Below are 12524 nucleotides of genomic sequence, written 5' to 3'. Positions count from 1 at the left end.
TTTATGATCAGGTCACAAAAGCCTTGGATGCAGGTGTCACCGTGGACATAGTCTTTCTAGACTTCAGCAAGGCCTTTGACACTGTCTCCCACCCCATCCTCATTAAAAAAACTAGGCGATTGTGGCATTGATGCCTACACCGTCAGATGGATTGCAGGTTGGCTGAAGGGTCGCACTCAGAGGGTGGCGGTGGACGGGTCATATTTGACCTGGGGGGAGGTGGGCAGTGGAGTCCCCCAGGGCTCGGTCCTTGGGCCCGCGCTGTTCAATCTCTTTATCAGCGATTTGGAGGACGGGGTGAAAAGCAACCTGTTTAAATTTGCTGATGATACCAAAATTTGGGGTGAGGTAAGCACGCTAGTAGGGAGGGAAAGACTGCAACAAGACCTGGATCAGTTACAGGGGTAGGCTAACAAAAACAGGAAGCGTTTCAGTACTGACAAGTGCAGGGTGCTGCACTTAGGCAGTAGTAGTCAGCAGCAAACTTGCAGATGGGAAGCTCCCTTCTTGAGAGCACGGAGGCAGAAAGGGAACTTGGAGTCATTATTAACTCGAAGATGAACATGAGCCAACAATGCGAGGTCACAGCAGGGCTAACTGGACCTTGTTGTGCATCCGCAGGTGCATCTCTAGCAGGGCCAAGGAGGTGATCCTCCCCCTCTATGTGACACTGGTCAGGCCACAGCTGGAGTCCTGCGTCCAGTTCTGTGCGCCCCACTTCAGGAGGGATGTGGACAACATGGAGAGGGTCCAGGGGAGGCCACCTGCATGATCCGGGGACAACGGGGCAGACCCTACAATGAGAGACTGGGGGACCTGGACCTGTTCAGCCTTCACAAGAGAAGGTTGAGGGGGGACCTGGTGACTGTCTATAAACTCACTAGGGGGGTCCAGAAGGGTTTGGGAGAGACCTTGTTTCCCCTCGCGCCCCCTCGTATAACAAGGAATAACGGCCACAAGTTGTTGGAGAGGAGTTTTAGATTAGACATCCATAAGAACTACTTCACAGTCAGGGCGGCTAGGATCTGGAACCAACTTCCTAGAGAAGTGGTGCTGGCTCCTACCGTGGGGGTCTTTAAGAAGAGGCTTGATGCCTACCTAGCTGGAGTCATTTGAGTCCAGTTTTTTTCTCTTGCCCAGGCAGGGGGTTGGACTTGAAGATCTACAAGATCTCTTCCGACCCGACTTCTATGATTCTTTGACAACATAGACCTTCAGCACCTCTGCAAATGTGGGATGGTATTTAGCCACGCAATTGGTGTTTGGCAGACTGTCTGCAACTTGTGTGGCACATCTGCCATACATGTCTGGGATGTGTGGACAATCTACCTTGTGCCAAACGACCTTCTCACTGCAGCAGGGAACTGGAGCACTGCATTCAAAGCTACTTTGTCATGATAATCTCAAGCACAAGTAGTTCTGGCAGTTTGAAGGAATACCCTCAGCATTGTTTCTCTTGTTGAAATCTCAAGTGGGCTGCTATTTTGGATCATGCATGACATTCTGAGTGAGAAGTTCCTTTGTCAGAGTGCAGCATGAGATGTCAGCTCAAGCTTGTGTGCAACAAGGGTAGCATGGCATGCAGTGGTATTAATGCAGTTCTCCAAGTGGAGAGGCAGGCTAGAAAAACATCATCTTTCATCAGATGTCGTCTTCAGTTGGCTTTAAAAGCCCGCAAAAAGGATATGATCAGCTCTCCAGAGAAAACATGGTGACTTCAGTAATTTTCAGTCCACTTTGCTCTGTGTTGAAGTGCGAGGCTTCCCTTGTTTTTGTTTAATGTCTTCCCAAATTGGTGCTTGAAAGATCAGATCTTTTCTAGCACACAGTCCCTTAAGAGCTATATCAAATGAAATCTCAGCTACCATGTTTACTTGAGTCAAACATGAGGTCCTCTCCCCCCCCAATTCAGCATGGGGAAAGATGCCCCTTGTCTTGGATTTGAGTACAAGATGGGGGGAGGTGGCTGCTGGGCTCTGATTCTAGTCCCAAGCCCAAGTCGGGGCCAGTGAGAGTTGTAGCAGCAGTTGCTTGTCTGCCTGATCTCTGCAGCTTATGCCCCCTGCCTTTACCGTCGGGTACAGTAACATCTGGAGTACATGAAAACTTTGGCCCCTGCCCAGCCAGTCACCAGTGGCACAGCACCAGCTCTGGGATGCTGCTGCACGGCCGGGCAGGGGGCATGCTACCATGTGCTCTGTGCCCTGAGAGGGAGTGGAACAGGAGTGGAGTCTGACAGGAAGGGGGCAGAGGCTGCAGGGGGGGCAGGCTCCAAGGAGAATAAGGGGCGGGGGAGCAGAGGTGCTGCTTGCCCCCTCCCTTTAGCCACCTGTCCTCTTACTACTGCTTTCTCTGTTGTAGCTGTGGGTGCGTGGGGGTGTAATTTTAAGGTAATGCTCTAAATTAAATTCTGTGCCTGGAAAATTATAGGACATTAAACTATATATCTAGAAAATGTATAAATTATGGGGGCATCATTTTAAATTCAAAGGCATCTTAAATTTACTATTTTTTTTACTTGAATCCATCCGACCAACTGTCTCTTGGTTTAACTGATGCGTGTTGCCTACCTGCTGAACTGAATTTCTCAGAAAGGTAACTTGACTGCGTACATTTCTTGAGTAAGGAAAATATATGAACTGTGAAGACAACACATGACTCAGCCAAAGTTAATGCTGATTTGAGCAAAATAATAGTTTTTGAACTGTAAAGTATTTGTCACAGTCCCTGGATAACGATCTGTAGTTTGGAAACTTGGAATTCTCCCTCCTGGGGCTGTGGGATGTACCTAACAGATTTCCTGGAGCTTATCTACAATTATTCACCTTTCTACCAAAAAAAAACCCCCTACCAAACCTGAGCTCTCACAACTGCATTTCTTAGGGCTTTGTGTAGTGGCCTGTACTGTATAGGAGCCTTTCACCTGAACTAGTAAATATCAGCAGTTCTTCTGGAGTGTGACTGCCCAGGCTGCAGAGAAGGACCCGGGAGTTATGGTGGATCATAAGCTAAGTATAAGCCAACAGCATGTTCCTGTTGCCCAAAAAAAGGCCAACAACTTCCTAGGCTGTTTTTATAGGAGTGTCTTTTACTGGTTTTTCTCTTGTAGTGGAACACAAATGTCTTCACGGGTCAAGACTTGACAGTTGACACTAAGTTTGTTTCTGAAGGAAATACTGAGAATTATCAGAGGCAACTTTAATTGCTCAGGCTGTTGCCTTGTGGTTTCCCTGCTAGTCTTATGTTCAGAGTCCAGTTCCCTGCTACTGCAGAAATTATTTAGTTCATGTACTTCTAGGAAACTGTTCCAGAACTACACTCTGATGCTTAGAAACCTTCTAATTTGAAGTCTAAAATTCCATAGCCAGTTCATACTCATTTGTTCTTGTGCCAGCATTTAGCCTTTCTTCACTGGTGGTCATTCCACTGTGTTTTGTAGAAAGCAGCTGTACCTCTTCTCAGCCTTCATTTTGTTGGGTCAGCGACTTCTCTTTCTCCCCCCCAATCCTGTATGATAAGCTTTCTGTTTCTTTAGGTGTTCCAGTTGTCTTTTCTGCATATGCTCCATTTTGAACTTTATTTTCTTGTGTGTGGAGGTGTTTTCCAATAAGTTTGTACCGGGTCCTTGTTCAGTAACCTTAATGTTTCTATCTCTACTGGAAGTACCACGCCTGGTATGTCCAAGGATTGTGTTTACCTGTTCTTGCAGCTGTATCACTGACTCACAGTTAATCACACAATGACTAGTGTGCCCCCTTCTTTCTCTTCAGCTGTTTCAACTGATCATTTGGCAGCTCAGACTGGAAATTCTTGTCAGTTCACAAATGCTAAACCATGCATTTTGTACTGCTTATTTCCAGCCTGTTTTACTCCAGGCTCCAGCCTCCTTCAGTTTATCCCAGTTCTTCTTTGTATCGATAGGGCCTCCCAACCTTATTGGCAGCAAACTTCCTTAGCACTATTTGTGCCAAAGTCATTTAACGAAAGTAATTGGTACCATGACTGAACTCCACTAACCTCTCTCAATCCTGAAAAATACCCCTTTTGAGTACTACCTATTATTATGGACCTACCAAATTTAGGGCCGCTGCCTTCCAATTTTGTAGTTCAAGTATGGCATTGGACGCCACTTTTGTGGTGGAGCATGGCCAGCTGCCCTCCCCACACACCTCTGATTGGTCAAGGGGCCCCGGAAGTCCTGCCGTTCCCTGGAGACTGACAGATGTCCATCTGTCAATCTTTGGGGAGAGGTAGGACTCCTGGGGGAGCCCACAACTGAATGCAGTGCTTCAGCTGCAGCTCTGGTGAGGCCGCAGCTGGAGTACTGCATCCAGTTTTGGGCTCCACAATTCAAAAAGGATGTGGAGAAGCTTGAGAGAGTGCAGAGAAGAGCCACGTGCATGATCGGAGGTCAGGAAAACAGATGTTACGACGACAGGCTGAGAGCCGTGGGGCTCTTTAGCCTGGAAAAGCGTAGGCTCAGGGGTGATCTGATGGCCACCTATAAGTTTATCAGGGTGACCACCAGGATCTGGGGGAACGTCTGTTCACCAGAGCGCCCCAAGGGATGACAAGGTCGAATGGTCCCAAACTCCTGCAAGACCGTTTCAGGCTGGACATAAGGAAGAATTTCTTTCCTGTCTGAGCCCCAAGGTCTGGAACAGCCTGCCATTGGAGGTGGTTCAAGCACCTACATTGAACGCCTTCAAGAGAAATTTGGATGCTTATCTTGCTGGGATCCTATGACCCCAACTGACTTCCTGCTCCTCGGGCAGGGGGCCGGACTCAATCTTCCGAGATCCCTTCCAGCCGTAATGTCTACGAAGACTATGAAGTCCTTGGCCAGAGGACTGGGGGGTCCTGCCATAATCCACCATAGAAGTCTTCCTCTTCCCCCCCACCACATGCTTCAGGATGCCAGGGCTTCTCACCCTTTTTCTTTTTAGCAGCTCTCTTCCCTCACTTAGGCTTGCTGCCAATGTTGTGCCTTTTTGCACTTTCTGTGAATATCGTGAATTTGGTAGGTCCCTATGTGTCTCCTCTTCAGCCAGTTCTTATAATTCCATGCTTCCATATTTTCCAGCCTAACTAGTAAGCACCCAGCAGCTCCATATCAAGTTTTGCTGCAACTTCATCTCTAGATCATAATACTCAATCAGTTCCTACTGAAATTATATCCAGCTCCCATCTTTAATGTTGAAGCTGGTATCTGCCTTGCTTTCCTAGCGTAGAGCCTTGGGTAGAAGACCTCTATCAAAGCAGGCAGAGCTGTGACATGAGGTCAGCAGGCTCTCAATCACTGACTTTTGTAGGACGCACACCTTGCTGGGGTTATTCGACCCCAGCAGTCTTTTCTGTCCAGAGCAGGCGGGGCTGGACCTGATGATCTCATGAGGTCCCTTCCAGTCCTAAATTTCTGTGAACCTGTGGGGGGAGAGAGAATTAGAATTAATACCGGAGTTGTTTTAGATCAGGGTAGATAAAAATGGATTTTTTTATTTAAATCAGATTTTTGTATTTAATTGTATTTTATGATTTTAAGATGCTCTTTTTAAAAAAAAAAAATCTGTATAAAGATGGTTTTAATTTAAAATATGTTTAAAGGTCAAAGATCTCATCATGGAATAGACTTCTAATTATATATTTATTTAACTTTTTTAGAAAAAAATTTATAAATAGGTCACAACAGGCCATGGACTATATCAGGGGCCCAATCTTATGGGGTTCTCAGAGGCTCCTCTATAGATTAGTAAAGATAAAAGAAAACCACTGCACCCAATAAGACTTGGTGCTTAGTCTAGATGATCCCATGAAGCATCTCTGTAATGCTTAGTTTCCATTCTCAAACTGTGGATTTGTGTCTCCAGAGATAACATCCTTGTTAACAGCAGTATATGGAGATGAGCAATAACAGGCTTGATTGCCTGCCCACCAGCCCTCTTGTGTGTCTGCAAGTTTGTGTCCACACAGCCAACCTCTTACCTCTCTAAAAGTACAAAGTTTCAAGAAGTTAAAATGAATAGAGGGTATCAAACAACAAGAATGCACTTTTTGTAGCAAACAATTAAATTGAGGCTTCCTGACCAATGATTTAAATCATGATTTTCAATTATTTGATTTAAATCAAATCCACCCCAATTTAGATTTGGATTGACAGGCCGGAAAGGATCTAAATTTGGTCTCAGTGTCCTGTATACGGTCATGTACCTCTTGTCTTTTTTTAAATGGGAAGGGTGGTGTTGGTGCAAACAATGAATCCCTGACTAAAGTGGAATGGTGTAAAATGACTTGATTTCCATATCTCTGTATTTGTGGTAACATAGCCATTGCATCAGTTACTTGTGTCAGCAGTTTCAGAAGTCAAATGATCCATATTTCTAATGCTTTTCAGTGTCCAGAGACTATCACATATCTTTGGTTAAAGAAATGGGTATAAAGTAGTAGTTCAATTGAGAGCAAGCAGAATTAAAGATCGTAAGTGGATTACCTTAAAAGTGATCAGCAAATGAGAAAGTCTTGTCCTCTTTCTGTTGCCTTGAGAGAGTGCCTTCTGGAAGACCAATTGGGAAAACTAAACCATGGAAAGGTTTTAGAAAATCTTTTTAAACATCTGCATGATGTCGAGTTGCTTTTAGCTGAAAGCTTTCCATTCTTTAGCTTTTGCCCTTTCAGTTGAGATAAGTTTGGTATCTTGAACTCCTCAGTTCTTACACAAGAAGCTGAATATTTTACATTTTTAAAGTCGAGCACAAGAGAATATAAGCCAGTTCTCAATTTTTTTCATGCAGGCCACTTGGAAAACTGCAGAGGGGTGGCATTGTGTAGTCAAAAGTTTGACAGACAGAGGGCTTGTCTAAAGTAAGGAAGTTCTTATTTATTTAGCTCTGTATTTAGCTTTCCTGCTAAGGTCTTTAATGTAGACAGGACTCCACTGTCCATTTCCTTTATTACCCTGTCAGTTAAACTGCTTCTCTATGTACAACAACTCTGGCAGCTCTGACAAATGTGGCACGCCACTCTTAAAGCATGGCTGACATTTCTTTCTTTCTTCCCCCTAGGAATAGACTTCAAGATCAAAACAGTTGAATTACAAGGAAAGAAGATCAAGCTACAAATATGGTAAGTGACATCCCATGGTAGTTTAGCTGAACTAAACTACATATTGGTCTCCATTTGAGTAACACTAAAATATGTCTTGTTTGAAGTATCTCAGAAAGATGGGAGGGATAGGGAATGATGCTGAATTAATCTTATAGGCAAAATACCCAAGTTGAGATCACTACCAGTCTAATTCCACGAATGCATTGTGTATTTCCACTGGTAATGAAGATTAACAATTACCTCTGTTAAATGACAGCAGTGCTAGGAACTGGAAAAATGAAGTTTTTTTTTAAAGTTTTAATTGGTAACTGTCAGTATGACCCTAAGGCATGCTGTTCTGATTTTGAAGAAAATAGGGCCTTAATTTTGGTGAAAGTTGCAGGGATTGTCTCTGGAAAAATAGTGTAGCGTTTCAGTGGCCTGTTTTAAGATGTGACTGCTTAGTGCATGCTTCTTTGGGAATATATTTAAAGTTATGATTTCTAAATAACCAGAAGTCACCAAGATGCCTCGTCGGTCAGAGGTGTAAGTACAGAGGATGGGAGGGGTGATTGACTGGGGATATCATAGATGACAGCTTCACCTTGGTCATGACCTTCGTGGCAGGACACATTCTTCATAGATTAACCCAGGTGTGGAGACAAGGGTTGTCCCAAAACTTTTCCCCACGTTGAGGAAAAACACACTACACCACTGTGATCAGCTATGAATTTATGGAAAATAAGTCTCTCTTTTCTGGTCAATGTGTATTGAACAAGTAAGGCTGACTGGGCAAAATAGAAGTCTTGAAAATTCTTGGTAGTGCAGAAGACAAATGTTGCAGGTCTTACCAGTGTTACTGAGATGCATGCTCGATGTCTTATCATTAGGACTGCAGCTTGCTGACTTGGACTGGTATCTATCCCAGTTGCAGCCCCCAAAAGTCCTAGGACCTTCTTGTCAACCTCTTCCTCCTGGGCCTGGCCAAACTATCAGTCGACCAGATGAGGAAGGAAGTGCTGTCTGGAGCGAACCCAGGCACCTGTGGGGCTGTTTTCCTTCCTTTATCTTAGCTGGGCACCTCTCCAAGCAGAGTTTCACAGGCTTCTTAGATGGGTTCATGGGACGGTGGATGCTAGCCTGGAGTTCTCTGCTCAGTGTCTTCCCTTGGCACCTTAGTTATGAACCTATAACTAGCACTCCTGTTCCTGTTTTTTCTTGTGAATTGTCCAGTGGAATTAGTTGTACATGCTAGTAGCCTCCATCTAGCTATGGGAGGGTGGGCTGGTGGTTTTGTAGTACCTGGAGGGCCTAGGGTCACTGCCAATTTATAACAAATAGACCTGCCTTTCACAGGCAACAGTGGCAGAGAATGGATACTGAGAGGGGAGGGTGGGCGGGGTGTGTCCAGAGTTTCCCCTGCCTCGCTCCCATTGCAGCTTCACTGCACTTGCAACTATAACTTCTAAGCATTCTATAATTAGTACAGCTTACTGTGAAGGGATGCATTCGTTTTCTCTTTAATTGGCTGTTGAGCTTGTACTTCAGCCTCCAGCACATGCATTTCTTCTACCCTGGAGAACTTATAACACCAGCAGTCTCTCCCATGCTTGAAGAAGGGTGTTTGTGCCCGAAAGCTTGCAAAGAACTTTTTTCCAACTATTTGGTTGGCATAATAAAAGATACCACATGTGCCTAAAGAACCTTGCCTGCCTATGTTCCTAGACCAACATGGCTACAGCCATCAACCCTGCAGCCTCCAACATGAGCCTTTTTAAACCATTGTTGGGAATGACTTACTGGCTGCTGGTATGTCCAGTTTTAGTAGTGCTCACACAATGGGTGGAGGTTCCTGATAACCACACAGCACCCTTCCCTGGGTCATCTTGTTGACACTCCCTTCTTGTAGCTAGGTCCAGCTAGGAGAGGGAGCATTCCCAGCTCCTGCGTTCAGATTACCACTCTGCTTACTTCCCACACTTGTAGTAAAGCCTTCACTGAAGGAGAACTTGATTCTCCAGCTGAAGGTAAACTCCATGCCTTATCTCTACATCCCTGTTCTTGTTTCTGTTCCTGTTTTTATCTTGCGGCCTCCGCGACAAAGCCCTTGTTTAGCATGGATGCTAATCACTGTCGTCTGCTGTGGAAACCTGACCATCTTTGTACTGGAGTTTGCAGGTATAAACTCTTATATTGCAGTTTACCTTAGATGAGTGAAAAGAATTAATGAGACCTGCTCTCAAGATTGCTGGACATGTCATAGCAATGTGTGAAGTTGGTACTCGCAGCATCTTTGTTGCCACACTGCCTGGAGGCTAGCCTGAAAGAAGTCTTCTCAAGTTCTCCCATATCTAGACATTCATCCCGATGCAGTAAAATGGCCTAAATAGTTGACCTTGTTCATTAATGTATACAGTATCTGAGCATTGCTTCCTACCTGTGAACGTAGGGTGCTTCTTTGTGTTTCTATCTTGTAAGAACACCTTTTTTAATGCATCTGAAAGATAATTGGGTCAGTGGCATTAAATAATAGTGTATTTTTTTCCTCCTCTAAAGGGGAGAGTTTCAACCTGGTGGGTGGCGAAATTGCCTCTAATTCACTGAATTAGATACTAGCATCTTCATACTAAAAACAAAGCTAAACTGCTGGTTTTGGCAGTAGCATTATCACATGGCTTTAGGAGCTGTTAAACAAGCAGATGCAGAAAATATCTCTCTAAAAGAAGAAATCTAGCAAGGATCGTCTGGGTCCTGCTATAATGAGCACTTTTAATGTAGGAGAAGTAAAGACTTCCTTCAGTTTTGCAGATGATGTGAACTGAAATACTAACTTGACCTACTGAAATTTGAAGAACAGGCAACAAAAAGCAAATTATGAAGATGCTAGCTGGTATGTTCTGGATTTCCCCTGAAGTGTACTCATTAGGAAAGGAGACCCCTGTAGAATGGTGATGAGAGAGAACCTAGAAACAGCGAAGTGTAAACTAGATGTGGGTTTGTAATATTTCAGTGCAGTTAAGACCTGAACTCTGTATGCAGCCCTGACAGGTAACAGTGGTAGTCCCACAGGAAAGCTCTGAACTGATTCATATCTGGACACTTAATGATACCTTGCAGGGAGTATAGTGCAGAGCACCAAAATCTCAGCTCCTGGAAGAGCATTGACCAAAAGAAAAGAGCATAATGGAAAGCAGCCTCCCCAGATGGGTTGTGATAGTTTGGCTACCACCAAAACCTGTCTAAAATGTGAGCTGCATATCCAGTTCTAAAGTAGATACCAAACCCTATACGTTAACTGTTCCCTCCAGAGGCACCACTACCAATGATCACAATGAGATGGGTATAATAAAGTAGTGGGAAGATAGTCGTTTCAAGGGAAAATTTAGACCAAGCATAAGGAAGAAATCTTTAAGGTAAACTAAATGTGGGAGGGTATAGCTATATGGAAAAGAAAAAGCTGTATGAGACTCAAAGCAGTGTTACTTAATAGTTTAGAGCAGTGGACAGCAACACATGGCCCACAGGTCAGATGCAGCTTACAGAGCCTCAGGGCTTTTCTTGCACTGGGGCTGAGCAGTGAGGAGCTGCACCGGCACTGGGGCTGGAAGCTGCACCCATGCCACTGCTGCTGCTTTACTTTTCCTGAGCCCCACCCTGCCTCCTTCCCTTCTCATGCCAAGGCCTGCTGCGGGGTAGGCACAGCTTACAGTCAGAGGGGAGCTGCCCTGGGACAAGGGACCTGGATCCCAGTACAGCTCCGTTCTGTGTGGAAACTATACCTGGACCACAACTAAGGATTAGGGGCTGGGAGAAGCAGTGGTGATATGGGTGCTGCGCTGTGGTTGAAGGGCTGGAAACTACTTCCACAACTGTTATTGCTGCTCCCCATCCATCTGGGCCGCAGTGCAGCTCCCTGTACCAGGAGAAACTAAAAAGGCTAGGACTGCTCAGTTTGGAAAGGAGATGGCTGGGAGGCTGGATATTATAGAGGTCTATAAAATCATGAAGGGTGTGGATTAAGTGACCAAGGAGCTGTTGTTCACTAAGTCCCAGAATACTAGAACTAGGGGGCACCCGCCTGAGATGAGTAGGTGGTAGGTTTAAACCTAACAAAAGAAAGTAGTTGTAGTTAACTTGTGAATTCACTGCCACAGGAAGTGGTGGAGGCACAGAGCGCAGACAGGTTAAAAAAAAAACTGGATAAATTCATGGAGTGTTGCTCTATTAATGGCAATTGAACAGAGTGGTTGGAGACATTTCCACTGGCATCTTTAATCCAATAAATGGTGGGTGCCAGGAAGGGTATTGAATAGGGGATAGATCACTTTAGGTTCATTGCTCTCCCTTTATAGCATCCATTTCTGCCCTGTCAGAGATGGTTTACTAGGCTAGATGGACCATTGGTCTGACCAAGTACGGCACTTCTTATGGCAGAAGTGCTTCCTGGTGTGACTTTTGTTAAAGTTTAGATAGCTCAATTTGCCACTTCTCTTGAGTTCATCCCATCAGGCCTGATCAACATCCACTCTTTTTAGGAAGTTATTACAAATTGTTGCATTTCTCTAGGTACACTGTGTGTTGAAGCTGTCTTGCAATAGACTTTGCGTATAACTTTGTACTTAGCACACTAACTTGATTGCATAACACCTTACTGAACTTCGGTGGCTTGGTCAGTATGTGTGAAATTTAAATAGGAATAAGATTACCGCAATGAGTGGCACCTCAAGTTCATGACTAGGGTTGAGGCCCAACTGTCCTATACAAACACACAGTTGCACTCTACCTTGAAACATGACTCAAAGGGAAAAGTAATTAAAGCATAAGCTCTTGAAGGTCCACACCCTTCATGATTTTATTCTATCATAATTAATTAAAGCATAGGAACGGATTGAATTCCTGTGATACACGGTGATGAAAAAGCCATGCTTTGCTTGGGACTTTGTAGAGTTCTGAGTTTTGTAAAAGGAGTTTCTTTTCAGTTTGGTCTCTTCCACCAATTCTGATTTTTTTCTGGTGGCTAGTTCTGCAGTATACTTAGTTTAGAGAATTACTTTTGTGTAACACATCTATTTGCCGCCTGCATTTTAAACTTATCTGGTACTTTCTGATGTTACCTATTTCCAGAATTACACTTTGCTGTCACTGAAGTAGTTGCAAAGCCTGTTTTCATTGGAGCCAGACTAAGCTTTCTAAACATAAAGCTTACCATACCAATGCAACCCTGTGCTCATACCAGGGCTTGCATTAGTATAACTTGAGTGGTAAAAACATCACACCCCAAACAAAACAATTGCATCAGTACAAAAACGGTGTAAACCAAGCTGTAGCTGGACTTGCATTGTGGAAAGGAAGCCCGCTGTCTAATGCAGGCTTGAGATGCTCTCAATGAAGGGAAGGCCAATCTTTTTAATCATTCGGCAGTTGATTAAATTGGAAAGGTGGGC

The 12524-nt window shown here is 44.4% G+C and overlaps 1 protein-coding gene across 1 annotated transcript in view; it reads left to right on the top strand.

The window, feature by feature from the left end:
- The window catches only part of RAB10 (RAB10, member RAS oncogene family), a 90908-nt gene that overhangs the window by 45046 nt on the left and 33338 nt on the right, over positions 1 to 12524 (top strand). The window contains exon 2 of the mRNA XM_090031185.1: positions 7059 to 7119. Coding sequence (XP_089887311.1) covers positions 7059 to 7119 — 61 coding nt within the window. The remainder of the gene's footprint in view (positions 1 to 7058; positions 7120 to 12524) is intronic.

The sequence above is a fragment of the Crocodylus siamensis genome, chromosome 1 (assembly GCF_052110815.1).
Source record: "Crocodylus siamensis isolate JL-2025a chromosome 1, ASM5211081v1, whole genome shotgun sequence".
Classification (NCBI taxonomy): Eukaryota; Metazoa; Chordata; order Crocodylia; family Crocodylidae; genus Crocodylus; species Crocodylus siamensis.
Note: the sequence above shows the minus strand (reverse complement) of the source record. Positions and strands in the feature narration are given on the sequence as shown.